Below are 22,077 nucleotides of genomic sequence, written 5' to 3'. Positions count from 1 at the left end.
ACGGAAAGAACGCACGCCAGCCTCCCTGGGTTCTTTGCCAGGGCTCCGCACACAGACTTGCAATCGAAGGAACCATTTTTATCGAAATGTAAAAGGTGATGCCGGCGGAGGCGCCTGAACTATAGGGCCCGGACTCTCATTTCCAGCGGGTCTGGGGCTTCCGGGGCCTCAGCCTTGTTTCTCGTGTGCAGGGCGAGCCTGGAGAGCCGGGACCGCAGGGAGGACCCGGGAGCCGGGGGCCCCGTGGGGAGACGGTAAGCACAAAACCCGTCGTGGCCGACTCTGCTCCAGGAAACGGCTGCTGGGGCCCGGGGCTGGGCTGGCCTTTCCCACTGCAGGTTAGGTTTGCTCCAAGGAGAGAGACCTTGGTCGCCGCTTCTCCTGCCACTGGGATGTGACGGAAAGTAGGGAAACCGCTGCTGCTGCTCAGCAAATAAATCTCACCCCAAGTTCTGTGTCGCTGTGGGGGTGGGTGGGCCAAGGCTTCCTTCTGTGTTTTGGGGTAGGCGGATGGGCTGGCTTACGGAAGCCGGACCCCTTTGGTTTCTGGTCTCTGCCTGCTTCGTGAGCACAGCCGCGGGGAGCTTCGCTGCAGAGAAATGAGTGCCCTCGGAGTCGAAGGGACTCGGGCTTGATAAGCACTCAGTCCCGCCGGAAGCAGTTCCCTTTGCGTGAGATATTCCAGGAATAGAACTCATTCATCTGATAACTCGTTTTTTAAAAAATTGTCGCCCAATGTAACCTAACTGCTCACTAACAACAATCTTGTAGGATATACGTCTGCATAAGAAAAAGAAACCTAGAATCCAGTCCCGAAAGCCCCTCGTGGGGAAGGGACAGGGACAGACCTGAGTGTCGTGGGAGGGGGTGTTTGGACAGAAGGGGGCCAGTGGCGTGACCTGGGAGGAAGGGAGGGACGTGGCAGGCCCCTCGGGCGGGTATGAGAGGCTGAGCCTCCTGCTTCTGCTTTGAAGTGGAATCAAAGACTCATTGATTCCAGGTGACCTTCCCGAGCCCTTCCAACGCCTAGATTCCTGGGTTCAATGAGTCTATGATTCCACCTCCAAGTACTGTCTTGACCAACAGCTGGGGGTCGCTCTTTAAGCTCCTAGTCCCCGCCCCCCCCTGCCGGGCCTTTTGCCGAAGGAGTCTTTAAGGCCACCCTCTTACAGACTTGGTCTTGTCTACCCGGGGCGGATGGGGTAGGACGGGAACACTTCCGGGGCTGTTCCGTGATCTGGGAACATCTCAGGGACTGAAGGCCCTCTGCTCGGGGCTTTAGACAGAGGTGGGCGCGCGTGCCCGGCCCGGCGACCTGCAGTAACGCTGTCTTTCCCCAACCAGGGGGAGGATGGCCGAGACGGACTTGGCAGTGAGGGACGCAGAGGCAGAAAAGTACGTACTTCTGACAGCCGGCATTTTTACCGAATCGTTTCTCAAGATTTCATTGGAATACAGTGAATTTTTTCTCTTGATGACTAGAGATATATGTTTTTTCTGCTCACGAATAACTCATTTTAGGTGACTTGAAATGGAGACCAAGTACTAGTTGTGTATTTCTCTCTTACAGGGAGAAAGAGGATTTCCTGGGTACCCGGGCCCGAAGGTAAACCGTGCCCTGGTGGGGAAATGTCACCATTGTTAAGGACGGGCCTGGTGTGGCCGCGGGCTGCAAACAGTGCCCTGGTTCTAGGCCTGGGTCTGCCCCTTACGGACCGAGTGGCCTTGGGCGGCCCCCACTCTCTCTACGATACTCCCTCGTCTGTCACATGGCGATGGCAGCAGGCACTTGCCATGGGGCTTGTGGGGGTGAAGGCAGTGGCACTGCCATAAAGTACCTGGTAAACCTCATGGCGCTGGGGCTGCGTGATGTCCTCGTTATTGGTGTAGCAAGCTGAGGCGGCGTCAGCGAAAGACACGCATGCACAGCTGCTCATGGGACAGTACATCCCAGTGGGCCGCCCGAGGCCCCAAGCACCCCCGGCTGGACCTTCCATGCAGGGGCTTAATGCGCTTGCTGGTTCTTTTCCAGGGTGTCCCCGGCGAACCAGGAGCAGGGGGAGCGCCGGGACCCAAAGGCGTCAGGGGCCGACGGGTACGTGAGCTTGCGCCGCGGCTGCCGCGGGAATGAGGGCGCGTGGGAGGGTGGTCGGCCACTGAGGCCTCCCCTGCTTCCGAGGACCCTCTTCTTCCTCACCCGCCACCTGGCCGGGGAGCATGAGGGCGGAAGGCAGGGGGTCCTAAGCTGAAGACCAATGTTTCCGGGACCCCCGGCAGTTGTGCTGCGTTTTCCCCCAACGGGGAGGCCCCGAGAGCCCCTCCCTCTGCCACAGCTCCAGCGAGCTCACGGGTCTGCAGTCCACTCGCGGCACGGTACCCAGGGGACCCGCGTCCCAGAGCGGGTCATGTCAGGCGTTTGTGTGGTCAGATCGGTGAAGCCGCAGGGCTATGTGGGGTGCGTGCCCTGCTTCCGAGGGTCCTGGCTCAGAGGCCAGCCAGGCGGAGACCACGTGCCCCCGGCCCCACCCCTCCCTGCTAGGACTCCTCTTCCTTAAGCCGCTTCGGGGTCTGCGTTACTCTCTTCAGGGATGCTCTCTCATCCCCTTAAGGTTCCACTCAGTCTTCCATCAGCAAATCGTGGCCCAGGTGAGGGCAGAAGTTTCCAGCAGTTCTTCGTAGCTTGGACCATAATTGTCCCGTTAATTTGCTCATTGAAGACACTTGAATTCGATCAGTTTTACTTACGGGAGGGTTCGAGAGCCCTGGCCCACCTGTGTGTGCCCCGTGGCGGTGTAATTCATTGCCAGTTGCTGCTGTGCTGTCATGGACGGTCGTATCACTGGGTCTTACAAGCCCCAGACTCACCCTAACCTGCCGGAGAACGTTTTGCGGAAGCCCCTCAGCCTTACGTTTGCATCTGCAGAGGGAGAGCTTCCTGACGTTGCCCGAGGTCCCCCTCGCCGCCCTTCCCAGCCCTGGGAGCTGCGGGTTTTCCTTCCTCTGCCCCAGTTGAGCATCGCTGCTTCTGCCCCTTGCAGGGAAACTCGGGACCTCCAGGGGCCGTTGGCCAGAAGGGAGACCCTGGCTACCCAGGACCATCCGTAAGTACCTACGTGGCGATCGAGCCGCCTGTGGCCTGGTCGCCGGACCCCGGGCCCCTGAAAGCTCCCCACTCTCTCCTTCTCCCAGAGGCGTGTGCTGCGCTTCTGCTGTTAATGTTGTTGGTTGGTTGGTTGGTTGGTTTGACTGCTTCCCTGTGATACCCCAGCGCGGGAAAGAGCCTTTCAGCGCGCGGCATTCTGCACCCAGGGCAGGCTGCCTTTGCTCCTGCGATTCCCTGGTGCCGGGTCCTGGTCTGAGGCTTGTGCTGGGCACAAGCAAAAGGAACACCTCTGGCTGGCAGCTTGTGGGAGGACTACAGCCATGTCAGACCTCGGTTTGGGGAACACGTCCTTTGGTCTGTAAGGCCCTGAGCGAGCTCCCGATTTGGGGTCAGGACCCACTGGCTACCTGACCGCTGACCCTTCTGCGGCCCCTCCATGGGGCCCCTCCACTACGAACCTCTTTGTTTCCTTACTTGAATTGCTCCAGGTACCGTCTCCCTGCATTGAAATTGGGGAGGTTCCCAGAAGCATGGAAACTTACTAATGGAAAGCCACTCCCAGAAAGTGGTTAAGGAGCTAATGGGGTGAACCTGTCTAGGATTCAAACTAGTGGAGCATTTAATGAGAGATCAATGCGTTGGTGTTGGGGGGACGGGCAGGGGGGCAGCCTCATGGAAAGCTGCCTGAGGGGCCCACGAGGCGACCGCTTGACCATCGGGGTGGATGCATACTGCATGAGATGCCGAGGGCGGCAGAGGGTCCCTCCCCGAGCAGAATTGGCCGGGACACCTTAGACCTGGAGTGGCGGGCAGCGAGGTGGCACGGCAGGATCCTGCTGTGAAGAGGGCGGGTTGAACTGGCAGGCGCTAGGAACCTCTTCTCTCAGAGGGGCCACGCTGGGCTCGGGCTCAGGCGTGTGGCTTACGTGGATCAGTGACGAGCTGCCAGGGTTTCAGGTGTGGAGCTGTCCCCTCCCAGGGACACCCTTTTGTCCTCACTCTTCTCTCCTCTGCTCTGCGCAGTGAAGTCAAATTTATGGGGAGTCTGGACATGAGCCGGGCCCGCCAAAGGCCAGCTCAGCTTCCTCCGTCACGTGTCTGTGGGCCCCAGCCTGTCCCTCCCATCCCACATCCCCCACGTCAGCCTGTCCTTCCTTGTTTTTCAGGGTCACAAGGGCAACAGAGGCGACTCGATGGATGTAAGTGGCATGCATGCAGCGTGAACGCGGGTCCCTAAGCCCGCTGCCTCCTGTCCTCACACCTCCTTTCTCTCCTTTCAAAGCAATGTGCCCTTGTCCAGAGCATCAAGGACAAGTGCCGTAAGTACCCGCCTTCCGCCGTCGGGGACGCCCCTTTGCTTTGACCCTTGAAACCCTCCCAGGGCAGACGTGACTGTCCTCTCCTCTGCTTCCTTTCTAGCCTGCTGCTATGGTAAGTTCACGCCGCTGGTGCGAGCGCCTTCCGAGGAAAGAAGACCCCCTTGTCCGTAAGTAAAGTTTGTCCCTGAAACCCCTGCTGCCCAGGGCCCCTGGAATGCCCCGTCTTCCCGACGGAACTGGCCTTTGCGTTGGACACCTCCGAGGGCGTCACCCAGGACACGTTCAGCCGGATGCGGGACGTGCTGCTGAGGATCGTGGGCGACCTGACCATCGCGGAGAGCAACTGCCCGCGGGGGGCACGCGTGGCCGTGGTCACCTACAACAATGAGGTGACCACGGAGATCCGGTTCGCCGACTCCAAGAAGAAGTCTGTCCTCCTGGACAGGATCAAGAACCTCCAGGTGGCTCTGACGTCCAAGCAGCAGAGCCTGGAAACCGCCATGTCGTTCGTGGCCCGAAACACGTTTAAGCGCGTGAGGAGTGGGTTCCTGATGAGGAAAGTGGCCGTGTTCTTCAGCAACAGGCCCACGAGAGCGTCCCCGCAGCTCAGGGAGGCGGTGCTGAAGCTGTCGGACGCCGGGATCACACCCCTGTTCCTCACCAGCCAGGAGGACCGGCAGCTGGCCAACGCTCTGCAGGTCTGAGCCCCGGGTGCTCTGGGGACACTGCCCGCTTCCTCTGGGCTCTGGGAAGGTCGCAGGCACGGCCGTGACCTCCGTGGTGCCTCCAGGACCCATGGTTCCTAGCAGGTCCTGGAGAAGGCCCGTCGGACTGAGACCTTCTCTGGTGGGGTTTCTGGGACTGCCTCTGGCTCCGGTCCCAGATCCAGGGTCCCCTGTCCCGTGCTGGAGGAGGATCTGCCAGGGTGACCCAGGAGGCCTGCTGTCTCCAAGCGAGGTCCCCAAACGTCTGAGATTCTGGGTCCCCAGTGGGCACCGCCCTTGCCTGTCCTCAGCTGGGCTGGCACCCGAGGGTCAGCCTGTGAGGTGGACAAGGATTCCCTTGCTTAAACAATGTATTTATTTTATATTTGAAAAGATTTTACTTATTTATTTTTAGAGAGAGGGGAAGGAAGAGAGAGAGGGAGAGAAATATCCCTGTGTGGTTGCCTCTCATGTGCCTCTAACTGGGGACCTGGCCCACAACCCAGGCCTGTGCCCTGACTGGGAATCGAACCAGTGACCTTTGGTTTTTAGGCTGGTGCTCAATCCACTGAGCTGCACCAGCTGGGGCTAAACAGTGTGTTTACTTGTTATATGTAATCAGTTATATTGACTTTGTGTGAGTTCTGGGCTTACTGCTCGGGAGGAGTGGAGGACAGGCACGGAGGGAGGCAGGACCAGGAGTGGGGGGCTCGCTGGCCGTCTCCCCACCCCCCGGCTGCGCGTCTCCTTCACTAACCTCCTGGGGCTTAGATGTCTCACCAGTGAGAGACGAGGGGGACTGGGGTGGGCTCCCTGCCTCTCCTGCCACACGGGGTGTCCCGTGGTTCCCCGCTGCGCAGGTCAGCAAGTGGCAGTGGGGTCGTTGCCGCCCTTCCTCGGGTCTACGCTGCCAGACACAGCAGCCAAAGCGCAGAGCCCTGGGCGGGGGGGTCCCACGTGGGCCACCAGCTGTGTGCGCTGATCAGGGGCGCACTGTGTGGGCCGAGGGACTGGAACCACACGTGAGTCTGAACAGCAATGGTTGCAGCAAGTTTGGAAGGTTAATTATTCATCCATTCATTGAATTTAATTACTCGCTACATAAGTAATTCATGATGGCGTGCTGGGGTGGGCAGGGGTTCTGAATCTTCTGGAAATGATTTGGTTGCTGGCTTTGGCATTCAATCCCTTTCTAGACCTGGGAGAGAGAGGAATGGAGCTCACGTCTGCCGTTTGTCATTTATTGCTGAAAATAACCTTATTATTTAAGCCCCCACTATCTGATAGAAGCTATCGCAGGCACTTGACGTATATTATCTAACTTACTCCTCCACATAACTGTTGAGAATTTACCATTACCCCATTTTACAGCCCAGGAAACCGAATCCCGCAGAGGGGCGATAACTTTGCTTTGGGCCCAGCAGGAAGGGCGGGGCTGGGATTCAAACCCCAGCTGACCTCTGCAGAAGAAAACCTATGTTTTTCCGTTAAACTCAGTGCTTCCTCTGACCCCCCTCCCCTAAAAGACGAGGGGCTGTGGATCTGCTGGGCAGCTTGTGTTGCTGATGTGACTTAATTCCTCCCTCCGCCGTATTTTGCAAGTAGCTGCTGATCACGAATATTCCTCCCGAGCGCGCTTCCTTCTGTTTGGACAGATCAATAACACCGCGGTGGGGCACGCGCTCGTCCTGCCCGCCAGGAGGGACCTCACAGACTTCCTGAAGAACGTCCTGACATGCCACGTGTGCCTGGGTAAGGTGCTTCTGCAACGGTCACGTCTGTCCTGCGGCAGCTGCGGACCACCCCGTCCACACACTGCCGCTGGAGCGAACAGTCATCCTCTGGGCCCAGGGCGTGCGTTACAGGAGGACGCCCAGAGCCCAGGATGTCCCAGCGGGGACCCCACGTAGTAGTTGACGTGTTTAAAGTAGCGCCCCAAACAGAGCTGCTCTTAGGCAGGGAATGGTCATTTCAGAGGTGAGAAGGAGAAAGTAGCCTCTGCTTCCATTTTGGCTTTGGAGCCCGGATTTTAATGATTGGGTTTGGGGACTTTCTAGAACACACTTCTTCAAAGAGTGGCAAGAAAAGTAAGGTCCCTTCCCTTCCCTTCCTCCTTCTTCCTCCTTTCTTCGTTTCCTGCCTGCCTCCCTTCCTAATGCCGACGCCACAGTCCTCTGACAGGTTCTGGCTTCCCGGCTTGTTTGTTCAGTAGGCGTTCTGTGGTGAAATCGGAAATCTGGCCACCGCGGTGTCGGCAGGCTATAAACAGATTTCTGTGTGCCGCGACGGCTCGGGGTGTCCCGGCCGGCTCCCGGCGGACTGAGCGGTCGCGTTTCGCGGCGGGAGCCCCCGTGTGAGCGGGCCGCCATGCTTCTTTCCAGACATCTGCAACATCGACCCCTCCTGCGGCTTTGGCAACTGGAGGCCCGTCTTCAGGGACCGGCGCGCGGCGGGCAGCGACGTGGACATCGACATGGCGTTCATCCTGGACAGCTCCGAGTCCACCACTCTGTTCCAGTTCAACGAGATGAAGAAGTACATCGGGTACCTGGTCAGGCAGCTGGACCTGAGCCCCGACCCCAAGGCCTCCCAGCACTTTGCCAGGGTGGCGGTGGTGCAGCATGCGCCCTATGCGTCCGTGGGGGACGCCGGCGCCGTGCCCGTGAAGGTGGAGTTCACGCTGACTGACTACGGCTCCAAGGAGAAGCTGGTGGCCGCCCTGGGCCCCGGGGTGGCCCAGCTGCCCGGGACCAGGGCCTTGGGCCGCGCCATTGACTACACCGTAGAGCACGTCTTCGAAAGCGCGCCCCACCCGCGCGACCTGAAAGTCGTGATTCTGATGCTGACGGGCGCGCTGCAGGGACAGCAGCTGCAGGAGGCCCGGAGAGCCGTCCTGCAGGCCAAGTGCAAGGGCTACTTCTTTGTGGTCCTGGCCATCGGCGGGAAGGTCAACGTCAGGGAGGTGTACAGCTTCGCCAGCGAGCCCAACGACGTCTTCTTCAAGCTGGTGGATAAGTCCCCCGAGCTGAACGAGGAGCCCCTCCTGCGCTTCGGGAGGCTGTTGCCGTCCTTCGTCAGCAGTAAGTCCTGCATCGGACAGCAAGGTCCCCAGCCCACACCCTCGGGCTCTGGGGGGCGGGGACATGGGCATGGAAAAGGCACCTGCTGTGACAAGGTTCACTTGTTCATTCATCCGGCGTCCCCGTGGCCCAGGCACGCCTGCAGCCGCGGGGTTGGCAGTGAATGCACAGACAGAGACCCAGTCCTGCTTCCCTTGCTTATTTCACCAAATTTCACTGGGCACCTCCCAGCGTATGGCTGGCATCCCTGAGAACTGACCGTCTAGGTGGGCAGCTGTATCATGCATGATGCAATATGCTGGCATTTCACGGAGAAGTGTAACCTGATGGGGCATCGTGGAAGCTTCTAGAAGGAGTTGCATTGCTCTGGCCTTAGCCACCAACCCCCCGTTAGGAAAGCTCTGGGTCCTTGCCGATGCGGCCCCTCCAGCATGGCGGCAAACCCACATTCGTCTTCCACACTTACCCGTCCCCACCCCTGCTTGCCAGGGGCGCCCCCATTCCCAAGGCTGGCGTATCGTTAACCTGGGTGCACCTGTTACGGGGCCTGTGGCTCAGCCATTTAGGGGTCTGTGGGGCAGTGGGCTGCTCGGCCCTGGAGAAGGTGTGTCCCTTACCACGGCGGTTCCCTGAGCCTGGTGCTGTGCTTGGCCCAGGCTGTCTCAGGAAGGTATTGGACGAAGGAGAGCCATATACAAAGTACGAATAAACGTGTGTATGCGGGGAGTTCGTGATTCAAGGGGACGGTTGCGTCCCTGCCCACAGCGTTCACATTTGGGGAGCCTGTGCCCCAAACGTTTTAGGGAAGAAGCTGTGGACTGAGGGTGAGGCAGGCAGGCTACCCAGAGGCCGTGGTCCCTGCCTTTGGGAGACCTGGGATGGAAACGCTTGGTTAAATGCAGCCCTGAGAAAACGTTAGGAGTAATTTGATTATCACTGGATGTTCAAGAGCTTGGAACTGGGTGAACTCTGCACTGACTTTTATTCCCGTCTTCCGCTCACATTGAGTAAACATTATCTTTAACCGAATCACCCAAATATCGCCAAATAGAAGATATTGGCTTAAGACTTTTTATGGACCAAGCACGTAATGTTTAAAATCACTGGCCTTAGCTTGTCTGGAAGAATTAATTAATTTAACAGATATTTATGGTCTGTCGACTACATGATTCACTTAATTCACTGGCAGATTAATTTTAGTTTGTAAGGGATTCACATATGTTTAAAACATACATTTTTTTCTATTTCTTTCTAGGTGAGAATGCTTTTTACTTGTCCCCAGATGTCAGGAAACACTGTGATTGGTTCCCAGGGGACCAGCCGGCAAAGAACCACGTGAAGTTCGGTCACAAGCAAGTGTAAGTGGTTAGAACAATTATCCCACAAATTCCAGCACTAGAGGGAACGCAGAGGCCCCCCCAGTGCCGAACCTCATGGGGTGAGGACGTTGAACCCCAGAACATGCGACTCCCCAAAGGTCACGTGAGATGTTCTTTTAGAAGAATCTGTTGTATCTGTTTGCTTCTTGCTGCATAACAAGCATCCCCAAACTTAGTGGCTTAAAACAACTATTTATTCAATTTGCAGTCCTGTGGGCTGGCAGTTTTTGTGTGGGCTCAGCTGGGCAGTTCTTCCGGCCTCCCCTGGGCTCGCTTCCATGCCTGCGGTCAGCTGCTTTCCACTGCGGGCTGGTGGTCTAGGTGGTCTCAGCTGGACGGCCCATCTCTGCGCCACGGCTCGGTGCCTGGGCGTGTCCACACGTGACTGGGCAGGGCTCCCCGAGAGAAGGCGGGGTGTGCAAGGCCTCCCGGGACGGAGGCTAAAACCAGCACACTGTGACCTTTGCCCCATTCTATTGGTCAAAGCATGTCCCCAGGCCAGCTTAGCTAGAATCTAGGGTGGGGACCCGCTCTTGGTGGCCTGGGGACAGAGCGGGCGGGCCACGGGGGCCCAGGGAGCAAACAGTCTGCCGTCTCTGGTGTGGAATGGTTTCATACAGAAGGTTTGGGTGCATTCAGCAGAACTGGACTCTAAACCTTCCTAAAATAAGTCACGCTGTGATTGCACAGGTGACGTGGTAGCCCGTGAGGCAACGCGCGTGTCCTGCTGGGGAGACTAGTGAGAGGGTGGGGCTGGGCGGGCCGCAGTGCCCACGCCGGCGCCGGCCACCTGGCGCGCGCTCAGTGACCCGATGCCCAGCAGCACGCGTGGTGCCCGCTCCAGCAGCGGGCGGGAGAGCAGTGTGGCCGTGTGACAGAGAGCCGGGCAAGGGGGACGTGGTGGCCGGAGCCGAGCGCAGGCAATGTGCCATCAGTCTGTACCCCTCAAGAGAGCGCCATGGTGCGCCGCGCTTTGGGGCAGCCGTGGCCTTTCCCGGCGGCCTCAGTTCTAGCTTCTCTTCCTGGGCCCTGAAATGTCTGTGTAACTCCTCTAGAACGGCCCCGGGATGGCTCAGCCTGGTCTGGGGGAACAGGACAAGCAGACCTGGTACCTGAATTTGTAGGGTAGCAACTTGAGAAGATGCTGCGGAGACCACGTAGCAGGATATACCCGTGAACTGGGGAGTGTCGCGTCAGGGCAAGACATGGACGAGGGGTGGTTTGTGCCATTGTGAGGAGACTGTGAAACAAAACAGCTCCGAGACAGCACCAGCCCCACAGAAATTAACGCAGACAGGGGGGCACAGTGGTCCCCGGGGTGAGGGTCTGCGTTGACTATAACTCCATGGCTCAGCACAGCGTTTCGCTGAGCGGGCGCTTCCTGACCACGCGGGTGGGGATTCACTGGTCAGTACTGTTAACAGGGAGCACGGGCCATCATTTCAGTATTTGTCGCCTCTGTTCTCTCTCTGCTTTTATCTCATCCAGTGAAGATAGATCGTCAGATGTGTTCGCAGTGCAGTATAAGCTTCATTTACTTTGTGATACATGTTTTTCTTTTTTAAAAATCGTTTTTCTATTACAGTTGGCCCACTTTCTCCCCATTGCTTCCCCCCCACCCCTCTCCCACAGTCAGTCCCCACGCCGTTGTCCACGTCCGTGGGTCATTCATACCTGCTCCTTGACTAGACCCTCCCCCTTCTCACCCCCTTCTCCCCTCCCCCTCCCCCCTGGTCACTGTCAGTCTGCGCCTTGTTTACACGCCTCTGGTTCAATTTTGCTCATTTGTTTTAAGCTTCATTTTTAATGGTCCTGCTATTTCATACGCTGCTCCACGTGCTTTCTGTGGCCCAGACGCGGTAGGAAGGAGCCGGGTGTGCGCGGCACTCTCTGTAATACGTAAACTATTGTGCGCGTTTTGATAAGTCCGCTAGGCCAGGTCTTTGCCCATTTGAGGTGGCAGGAAAAATATAGATGGGTTGAAGGGATATTTAATTTGTTTTAACAGAAACGCTCCGAATAACGTTACCTCAAGTCCTACATCCAAACCAGCGATCACGACAAAGCCAGTGACCGCCACGGAACCGGTGACCACCACAACCAAACCTGTAACTGTGGTAAACGTGCCAGCCGCAAAGCCGGCCGCCTCGCGACCCGCGGCTGCGAGACCTGCTCCTGCCAAGCCTGAGGCCGCGAAGGCAGCCACGGTCAGACCCCCCATGGCTGCGAAGCCGGTGGCAGCAGCGAAGCCGGTGGTGGCAGCAGCAAAGCCGGTGGCGGCAGCGAAGCCAGTGGCGGCAGCGAAGCCGGTGGTGGCAGCAGCAAAGCCGGTGGCGGCAGCGAAGCCGGTGACGACAGCAGCGAAGCCGGTGACGACAGCAGTGAAGCCGGCAGCTGCAAGACCCCCCACCGCTGCCAAAGCAGCTGCCACGAAGTCCGAGGCGCCCCAGCCCCCGGCGGTCAGACCGGCTGCCCCCAAGCCAGCCACTGCCACGCCCGCAGGTAAGACAGCCGTGGTCGGGCTGCCGCCCGGTGACATCCTCATTTCCTATAGCCGGGGCGCATCCCTCAGAGTCATCGCTCTGGGATTCACACGTCCGGGAGGTGGTGCTCAGAGCAAGGGGGTGTCCAAGCATCGCCCCTCTTCTCTGTGAGAAAGCGATCTTTCTCTTCCCCGGGTGAGGCCGGAGCTCCGTACAGGAGCAGGCGAAAGGGTCCCCGCCACTCCCCGCCCGAGACCACACCCGGCTCCTTTTGTCTGAGGAGTGCGCAGCAGCGCGACCCTTCTCTCCTGGGAACCCAGCGCGTGAGTGAAGGGGACGAGCTCTTAAGTGGAAGTGCCAGGAGGGGGAGGGAAAGAAGCCACTCACTGTGGGCCCCGGGGCTGTGGGCTGTGCCCGGTCAGGTCCCGGAGCCGGGACGTCCTCCCTTAGGACACGGCTCCAGACCGTCGGAGGGAGCCTTGTCACCGCAGCCTTTGTCCTGCTAGAGGCGCATGGACAAAAGGCCCCATGTGGCCGGCATTGAGTCCCCAAGAGCCGGCCTCGTGCCAGCCCCGCCCGTTGGGAGAGCGGGCTCCAGACTGACGGACTGAGTCGGAGGCCAGGGCGGGTGGGCGCCTGGGACCCGGAGCGCGTTGTTTCAGACGTTCCTCAAAGGAGCTGCTAGGGGACGCCATACGGGCCACCCACCGTGCCACCCACCGTGCAGAAAGGGGAGGGCGGAGCTTCCTCTGAAGGGATTTTGCGCCAAGGCCTCACGTTTCATGACTTAATGTATTTTAACTTGCGAGCTCATTCAGCACTGAGCGCTTGGCTGGAGACGAGTACACGGCCCGTGACGTTTCAGAGTATCTCCTTAACGAGGGGGGCTTTAAGAGGGAAAAGAGGGCGCCACGTGCCTGGCCACGAATGAGGGAGATCTCATGACTACGGCTCATTTCGCACTCCATCCTCGGTGGTGGGTTAGAAGGCCGGTATTTCCCAGGACCTTGAACAAGGAATAGGCTCCCCCCACACCGACCTCGGTGTTTCGTCCACAGTCTGCCAACACACGCTGCTCAGCGTTCCTCGCTGCCTGCGCGTGCCGGGCGCGCGGGGTCCCTTATCCTCTCCGCACTGTGCTTTGACGTCTCTTCCAGCCAAGGCCGCCCGGGAGGTGCAGGTGTCCGAGGTCACCGAGAACAGCGCCAAGCTCCACTGGGACAGGCCGGAGCCCCCCAGCCCTTACTTTTACGACCTCACCGTCACCTCAGCCCACGATCAGTCCCTGGTTCTGAAGCAGAACCTCACGGTCACGGACCGCGTCGTCGGGGGCCTGCGCTCCGGGCAGACGTACCACGTGACGGTGGTCTGCTACCTGCGGTCTCAGGTCCGCGCCGCCTACCAAGGGACTTTCAGTACAAGTAAGTGCACGGTCCGTTTAAGGAAAGTCGGGACCTGGCTTCTACACGGAATAGCGACGGGACCTAGAGGGAACAACTGTTTATTATTATTATTATTATTATTTGCAGTCCCCACCCGAGGACATGATTATTGATTTTAGAGAGAGTTGAAGCGGGAGTGAGAGAAATATTAGATGAGAGAGAAAAACAGCCGGACCCACAACCCAGGCACGTGCCCCCCTGGGGATCGAACCCACGGCCTTTCGGTTTACGGGTCGACGCTCCAACCACCTGAGCCCCACCGGCCAGGGCTAGAGAGAACAGTTCTTACTCATTGACCCTGTTCTGAAATAACACGGTTAGAACAGGATCCTGGGGGTTTCTGCCGCGACCTGATGTGATAAATGAACTAAATGGAAGGTGGGTTCCATGTGAGCGGCTGCCCTGCCACTGGGGCCCGGGCCGCTTTATGGAGGAAACCGGATCCATCTGGCCTGGGTGCTGCCCCTTCCCCGGGGGAACAGATATGCCATGTGGCCTGGCTGGGGCTCGGGGGCCCCCACGTCTGTGTTTCAGGGAATACAAATGCCCCCGAGAGTCACAGGCCCCTTCGGGAGTAGCCAGGTGTCCATGAAGTCTCACCGGGGGCCACGGGGCGCCCATGGCCGTGCAGGAAGGACCTCAGAACGTCCCTCCCCCTCCCCCCAAGCTCGGGCTCTGCCTCTTGTTCCCCTGGCTCCTCCGCGGCCCTCCCCCCCTCCCAGTGCCTCACCTCCTTTCTAAGTTCTTCTACCCCCTCCCCCCATTCTTCTTGACCCCGCCTTCCCTGGGATGTGGAGGGGAGGCTCACATTCTTGGCTTTTCAGGCCTGTGCTGTTCAGATCAAGGAGCTGGGCCCGAGGAGAGGAAATTCCCACCCGTCACCATGTAATGCATGCAGATAAGACTGCCAAGAGCCGAAGCCCAGGGGTCTGGTTTCCTGGCTGGGAAGAGGAGAGCTTACGTGGGAAATGAGAGCTGTTCGAAGCCCGGGGATGTGCTCTGCCTGCCCGCTGGGAGGGCCTGAGTCAGCAGACAGCAGGAATCGGGGTGCATGTGGAGGCTTAAGCCAGACGGGCGAGCCTGCCACCCCCCTGGGCATTCCCAGCCCTCCCACTTCTGAGTTACCTGCCAGCGGCCTGTGTTTTTCTTTTGTAGAGAAAACTCAGTCTCCTCCTCCACAGCCCGCAAGGGTGGCCGCGAGTCCACCCATCAACCTCATGGTGAGCACGGAGCCGTTGGCTGGCAGCGAAGGAGGTGAGCTGTGTGCATCTTAGGTCCCTGGGTGGCACTAGCTTAGCCTCCTCCCAGACACGGCCGGGCCCTGCGGCCTTGATTGCAGGCCCGCTGCTGAGGCTCTGCCCGTCCGGCCTGGATGGCTTCTACGGGGAAACTTCCAGGTTGTCCCTGGGTGGCCGGGTACGGCCTCATTCTGCGCCTGCCCAGCGGCACCTGCTGCCCTGTCTTCCCGGCGCTGCAGCAGGAAGCCACGTGTCGCCAGGCACCTTTCCTCACCCCGGGGCTGGTGTGTGGGTTTGTGTGGGCTGTGGTGCAGCGGAGACAAGGGTGTCCCCCACTCAGGGACCCGGTCGAATAGCAGCTGCTCAGACAGGGCCCCAGGGAAGGCGAGAGTTTGGACGTGACCCACGGCATGCAGGTCCCGGTCCTCGTTCTCTAAGGACACACATGACTTAGTCTACACCCCGCTCTCTGTGTGCCTGAGCCAGGCGAATGTCCGTCTTATCTTTAACCGGGGACAGGCTGGACATGTTGCCGGGCTGACTGCTGTTCCTTGCTTCCCTTCCTGGGCCCTGAAACTCCCTGAGACCCCCTAACCCCTCATTCAGTGGCGCGCGAGCCAGGGTCCTTCACCCCCGAGGGACGGATGGTGGAAACGGTCGATGTACTTTGCTTCAGATGTTGGAACTCATAGCCGACGTCCAAGTCCACGGGCGTGTAGATGTACCATAGCCCTGGAGACCCCCTCGCGCAGGAGTCCACCGGAGCGCACAGCAGCTCAGTGGTTTCGGGGTGTTGGCCACGGCAGGCGGAGGAAGGGGGGCTCCCGCTGGTGTTCCTTTCTGCGCTTGGCCGTGACCCGCGGCATCTGCTCGGCGCCCCGCGGCGCTCGTGGTGGCTGGACTTGCAGCCCCGGCGCCTCTGCAGCAAGAGCCCCTGTGTTTTGCGTTGCCCGTGAGGGTTTCTCGATTCACTCTTCCCACGGTTTGTAAGGTGCTCTTTTGTGTCTCCGTCTCACCATTCCTGTAGCGTCTGCACCCTGTCTGGCCTGTGTTTCATTAACGTCGGGTGGCTTCTGACTCCGCATTTGGGAGTAGAGGTGCCTCGATTCTTTCGGTCGTTTCTCGGGGGCAGCAGGCTTCCCTCTGTCCGCGGGGGAGTGTCGGCGTCTGGATCTGTGATCCGCGTCTACACCTACACTTCCGTCCACTCTTACCTGCCTCTCGGCCGCCCCGTAAAACAGCCGCACTGGCCCGTGGCGTCGGGCGTTAGGGGACGTGACCGAGGCAATGCAGGAGCTGTGAAACCGTGAAACGGACAGTCAGGGGGGACACCCGAGCTCTTATCGAGCTGAGAACCGTGGAGGACTGTTCGCCTCTGGAAACAAGTTTAGGAGTCCGTCTGTGTGAGAGGCACCATGTGGTTTTCAGACTCCTCAGGCCTTACGAACGGAAAGAGTGACAGGAAAGCAAGACATTGTCTCCGCCTGACGTAAGTTCATGGGCACGATTCAGGAATCCGTGGCAGATTTTATGCAGTCCTTTCCTGTACACAGTCCCGGCGTAGGAATGCGGAGTTGGGGGGCGGGCAGAGGAGCACACCGAAGCCTCGGCCCCTTTTTGTTCCTGCTCAGAAGCAGTCTTCTGTCCCCTGCCCTGGGCACCGGAGCTCCCAGCCCTCCCCGGCTGCCTTCCGGAGTCCCCTCCACGAGGCGTCCCAGCCAGGTGCCCGGGCGGAGAGAAGCCACAAGAGCTTTTAGGAATTCCCCGAAGACGTGGGTCAGGACAGAGGCCACCATAGCCTTGAAGTCGCTGATATCCAATCGGTGTCTTGTTTACCATGTGTTGGTAACTTGGCCCCTTACAGGGACGTGAAATGTAAGATTTCCAGCATGTTCGGGGCTCCAGTGAGAGGACATGGCTGGATGCAGATAGCACAGCAAGTCTGGGGTCTTTGGTCCCTTCTGTGTGGGCCAGAGGGGACAGGAATACATAAACAGTGTTCAGTGAATATAAACAACAGTCTTTAAACAGGAATCTGGAATCTGGCTGGCCTGGTCCTCTTTTTTTCTTTTAAGACTGAGTCACAGAGTCAGAAGCAGGAAGGCGTTTTCAGTCCAGACCTCGCTCACTGCGGTCTCCGCGCCGTGTGTGAGAGAGAGAGGGGAGCACCGGAACTTGTGGCTGGTGTGTCTTCCAGGCTCTGGGGAGCTTGTCCTTCCTTCTGATGGGTGCGCAGCTCTCAGATGCAGGGCACGCGTGTCCTGTCACTGTCTCACGTGTGGCTTCCCCACCTGCTGACTCTGGTCGGTGTGAAGACGCGGGTCACGTGTCTTCCTAGGGTTCAGAGCCCCGCGTCCTTGGTCCTCACAGTCACGAAGCAGCGCTTTGCCTGGAGACGACACGGAATGCCCCTCTGCTCACTGAACATCTGCCGGAGCACACGCGTGCTGAGGCCACTTTTGGGAGTTCTTTCTGAATGAAACTAATTGGGTGTTTCCTTTACAACACTTAAAATTCAAGACGGGGAAACAGAATTAGGAGGCAAAAGCTTGTCTTCCCCTGCCTCCCAACCTCCTGCCCCTCTCCCCTCCTTCAGTAATTAAGTTGCCTTAGAAATTTTCCCCAGGGGGTAAAACATTTGAATGACATCTGTATTTTTAAAGGTCAAAAAAGGAATAACTTATCCCTTGACTAAGTAACTTCTAAAAACGATAGTGTACTCTTTCGAATCCATCAGTGCGCAAACTGTAGATGCCGGGAAGTTTTTAAAGAAATATTTCATTTATTTATCCTTAGAGAGAGGGGAAGGGAGAGAGAAACAGCCATGTGTGGTTGCCTCTCGTGCACCCGCAACTGGGGGCCTGGCCTGAAACCCAGGCCTGTGCCCTGACTGGGAATCGAACCAGTGACACTTGGGTTCACAGGCCAGAGCTCAATCCACTGAGTCACCCCAGGCAGGACGGGAAGTTCTTTCACGCAGATGACTTGTCCTGGCTTCTGAGGCTTGAAGCGTTGGCCCCTCCCCACTGCGTGGGCCTGAGGGCCTTCCAGAGTGAATACACTGAGCCTCTCAAGAGGGTCTCTACACACATTTGCAATTCCGGTGGGAACCCTTTCCACTGCCCCCGCCCCTATTACACAAGGAGGCAGCGAAAGGCTGAGGATTTGCTGCTCTGGAAAATGTCCACGCGGGAGTCTTTAAAAATGCTGCCTTAGACACTATTAGAAATCAAACTACGGAAAAAAGCATAACTTTCCAACTCAACATACATTTTGTTTCAAAGAGCAATGCCTTTTCCTAATTCTAAAATGATAGATATTCGTTGTGAAGCGTTCAGGACGCGCAGGGAAGTGTCAGGAACGGCGCCGGCTCCTGTGGTCACGGCTCAGGTGGCCACGGGTGAGCAGTGTTCCTGCCCCAGGGCACACCCTCTGGGTTTGCTGCGTGAACGTCACGCACAGTGCCCGCCCGCGCATGCGTCTTTCTTATGAAAGTGGACTGGTTTCCAGGGTGTCCCCCACCCCGTGTGGCTGTTCTGGGCGTCCCAGGTTGCTCCTCGGCCTCGGGGACCAGACGGGGCTCCTGGATAGGGTTTCCCTGGACGCTACTCCTGCATCCCTGTCCTCGCATGTGGGCGCGGTCGCCGGAGCCCAGCGACCGACCCCTCTCTGCCTAACCAGACGGTGGTCCGGACCAGGCAGCCCTGCGGGGGCCTCCTTTAAAATGAAACTCGCTTCTCTGCTGTTTGAGGTTTCTGACACCCCACCGCTGCCCCTGCATTGTCTTTTCGGCTCCCAATGGGTTCTCAAAATGAGGCGGAGAAGATGGTTGAAGGCACAGCCAGACACGCTGCTCAGGCCAAAGTGCGGGCTGCAGGCTCCTGCGGGGCCGCCCCAAGGGGCAGCTCACACGGGAGTGGAAGCAGGACCCCTCTCTGCCCAGAGACTTGTGCCAGGGAGGGCCAGTGAGGGCCCGCCGCCCGCCCTGTCTGGACACGGAGACGGTTCAATTTCCTTTTGTCTTTGACCCGGCAGACGCTCGGCGAGGCCAGCCTGCATGACGCGGCGCTGGAGTCCCGAGGCTAAGGCTTCTCAAGAGCATGAACCCTCCCATTTTCATGCTTTAAAAATGGGGAACGCCAGGGTTTTGTCTGGGAAGAGTGCGGGGCCCTCATGAATGGGTTTCTCTTGGTTTCTCGGGTACCTGCGGTCCACAGTCATGCACACACAGACACACGTGCACACAGACATGCAACACATAGACACGTGCACACACAACCCCACAAGACACACGTACACACACACACACGTACACAAGACAAGACATACATGCACACGCGCACACATACAGACACATGCACATACATGCACACACACATACACATACATGCATACGCTCATGAAGGACATTTTCCCGCTTTAACTCCTACCGTCAGTCTAGCCGGCTTGCAGAATGTCCAGCCTTATTCCTGAGCTCTCGTCTGACGGCAGCAGTTGCTCCTTCGCCAAGGCGTAGAAAGCCCCGAGGTTTTACAGCTTGGTCTCCTCTCGGGGGTTGAGCAGGGGAGGGTGGAGCGTGACGGCCCAGGGACCCGAGAGGGACACGCCGGACGCTTCGCCTTTAGTTGTCCAGCGATGGGCCAGAGCCACCGTCGGGGATCGGGGCGCACGCCACCCCATCCGATGCCGGCCGATGGTGTTGGTTGTCACGGAGCCCTGGGTGACCGTGGCGTCCACGCGTGGTGTGGGGAGGGTGGGGGCCATCCTCGCTCCTCTCTCTCTCCCTCTGAGCGCCGGTGGCTGCACTTCCCGCCCCCCATGGGGGGCCGGGGGGCACGCAGGCCCTCACAAGAGGCCTCTGCCCCTCCCGTTGCCACAGACATATGCAAGCTGCCGCGGGAGGAAGGCACGTGCCGGAAGTTCGTGCTGAAGTGGTACTTCGACTCGGAGACGCAGAGCTGCGCCCGGTTCTGGTACGGGGGCTGCGGCGGGAACGAGAACCGGTTCCACTCGCAGAAGGAGTGCGAGAAGGTTTGCGCTCCCGGTAAGTGCGGCCTCTCGGGGCCTGTGGGTGTGGGAGGGCGCGGAGGGGACCCGGTCCGTGACTCGCCTTCTGAGATAGCTGAATTACAGCGATTGCGGCAGATATGAGACAGAAGATAGACAGGAAAGGAATTTTCTGGATGGTTATTGTTTCTTGAAAACATACTTGTGGCTTGGAATTTTTGCGAATGAAGAAACACATGGCCAGCTGCTCCTACCGAGCTCTATAAGTCCCTGTTATTCATACAATATTGTTAATAAACATGATCATTAGGGAAATGGTGAATAGTTATAGGTCATACCCAAGGTAACGGACCCCAGCTATTCACCTTTAAGTAGCTTTGCTCCCTCTAAGTGATAATGTTGACACGGGGATCACCCAGTTACATCAGGCGATTAGATCGGTGATAAAATAGGCCAGCCGCACCGACAGCCGGGGCTCGTGCCGGGGTGGGAGAGGTCAGTTTGTGCGGGGACCTGGCCGGGGTGCAGGTGAGAAAAGGCTCAGCCTGCAGGAGAGCCCCCCCCACCGCCCCAGCCCCCGAGGCTAAGCAGTGCCCCGAAACCAGTGCAGGTTCTGAGCAGGAAAGGGAGAGACGGCAGACGAGAACTAGGGGCCGTGGGGCCCTCGCGCGAGAAGCACAGCGTCCCTCTCGGTCAGTAACGTGGTTTCTCCTTCTCTGCCCTCTGTGCCCACCCGCTCCGTCGATGCCCAGTGCTCGTCAAACCCGGAGTCATTGCTGCCATCGGGACCTAACGCGGCTGGCCAGGGACACCTACCTCTCGAAGAAGAAGGGGTCAGCCATTGGCAAGTCGTCTTCGCGGAAGCCCCGGGTGTAGGCTCCCTGGCACTGTACCGTTTCCAGCTTTGACTCCCACGCGCGCGGGGGAGGAGCCGCCTGCCGCAGGACCTATCAATATGGTGCTAACTGTGTGTGTGGACCCAGCGCCCTCTCTCCCGGCAGTTATAGTGTATACCCAAGCGTCGTGTCCTAGTTACCCACTGCTGGCGTCCACGGGGACCGTCCCGGCCGTTCCGATCCCCTCTGGAGCCTCACGCGATGCCTGTCCCAGGCAGATGCAGGGTCCAGGAGGGAGCCCCCGCCCCGCCCCCCGCCCCAGCTACACTCTCTGCTGGCGCTTGGTTCGTCCTTCCCTCTCAGCGAAGCATGACGTTGGAGGGAGACCCTGTTACGGCGAATAAACACATGTCCAACTTTCCACTCTTCTCCCAGTATCCGGGGTTGGATGTGGAGAGAATACTCCTTTTCTGGAGCCTTCTAACCAGTGATCTAGTTGGGATGAAGCAAAATCTCCTAATCTCTGTGCACTGTTACGGGACCGACGCTTTACGTAAAGAGTGAAAAGAAAGGAAGTCATAATAGAGAGTATTTTTGGCTTTCCTCTGATGTTGCGTGTTTTTTTTTTCTCTTTGTGCGGGGGTGGGGGGGACCTAATTTTAATTGTAAAATGTTTAGGAAATTTATACAAAGAAACTTTTTAATAAAGTATATGGAGAGTGTCTTGGCTTTGGTGTTATTGGCTGTCTTGTGGTCAGAAACAGCCCTCTGCCGGGGGTGAGGGTCCTGGTACCACCCTCCTGGCTCCAGCGCGGGGGGCTGGACAGTCCATCAGGAGGCCTCCAGCCCGTGCCCTGCCCCACCGTGGCCACCTGGGCACGGTCCTGGCTGAGGACCCCAGGAGCCGTTCTGGTCTTAAGAGCCGGGGTGCCTCTTCCCCTCTCCTCTAACTTCTGGTTGCACCCAGCACCTCCTTCCCTGCCTCTTTAAAGGGTTGTTTCCTGGGGTTCAGTTTGCTGCCCCCCACAGTGGCTGAGAGATGACATCATGCAGGTGGCCCAGGGCCCTCCATCCCTCTTCTTGAGTCTCAGAGACAAAGCAGAACAGCTTTTAATTTCTTCCTTAAAGACCTTGGTCTCCTGTCTTCAGAAATAACACAGAAGGCAAACACATCTTCAGGCCCGCGTGGGCAGGGCCCTGGGTGTCTTGGAGGGAACACATCTCCCCGGACAGAGCTTCCGGCTCTGGGTGCGGATGGAACGGTCGCACGTGCCATCGGGGATGAACCTGTCCCAGACCCTGTTGAGAGACGCGCGCGGAGGAGAGAGGGCGCAGAGCCAGGGAGAGGGGGGCAGGCGGCACCCCGACCCGGGTCGGGAGTGCAGTGTCCCCGTCATCACCACGCACCCACAGGGGGGGCACCTGCACAGGCACTGGCAGGAAAACGGGGTTTTCTGTCCCCGAGACATGGGAGACAGTCCACACA

The 22,077-nt window shown here is 58.6% G+C and overlaps 1 protein-coding gene across 1 annotated transcript in view; it reads left to right on the top strand.

Annotated features, from left to right (window-relative positions):
• COL6A3 (collagen type VI alpha 3 chain) overlaps nucleotides 1-21,315 on the top strand; it is a 58,363-nt gene extending 37,048 nt beyond the window's left edge. The window contains 17 exon segments of the mRNA XM_090285131.1: nucleotides 192-254; nucleotides 1,345-1,395; nucleotides 1,571-1,606; nucleotides 2,033-2,095; nucleotides 3,039-3,101; nucleotides 4,270-4,302; nucleotides 4,386-4,422; nucleotides 4,523-4,534; nucleotides 4,627-5,120; nucleotides 6,782-6,878; nucleotides 7,508-8,206; nucleotides 9,462-9,564; nucleotides 11,594-12,087; nucleotides 13,226-13,489; nucleotides 14,666-14,764; nucleotides 19,628-19,792; nucleotides 20,508-21,315. Of these exon segments, the coding sequence (XP_090141257.1) occupies nucleotides 192-254; nucleotides 1,345-1,395; nucleotides 1,571-1,606; nucleotides 2,033-2,095; nucleotides 3,039-3,101; nucleotides 4,270-4,302; nucleotides 4,386-4,422; nucleotides 4,523-4,534; nucleotides 4,627-5,120; nucleotides 6,782-6,878; nucleotides 7,508-8,206; nucleotides 9,462-9,564; nucleotides 11,594-12,087; nucleotides 13,226-13,489; nucleotides 14,666-14,764; nucleotides 19,628-19,792; nucleotides 20,508-20,548 (2,814 nt within the window). The 3' untranslated portion in view covers nucleotides 20,549-21,315.
• The last annotated feature ends 762 nt before the right edge of the window (nucleotides 21,316-22,077 follow it).

This window comes from Furipterus horrens, unplaced genomic scaffold, assembly GCF_987537825.1.
Source record: "Furipterus horrens unplaced genomic scaffold, mFurHor1.1.pri manual_scaffold_1, whole genome shotgun sequence".
Taxonomy (NCBI): domain Eukaryota; kingdom Metazoa; phylum Chordata; class Mammalia; order Chiroptera; family Furipteridae; genus Furipterus; species Furipterus horrens.
This window is presented reverse-complemented; position numbering and strand designations above follow the sequence as displayed.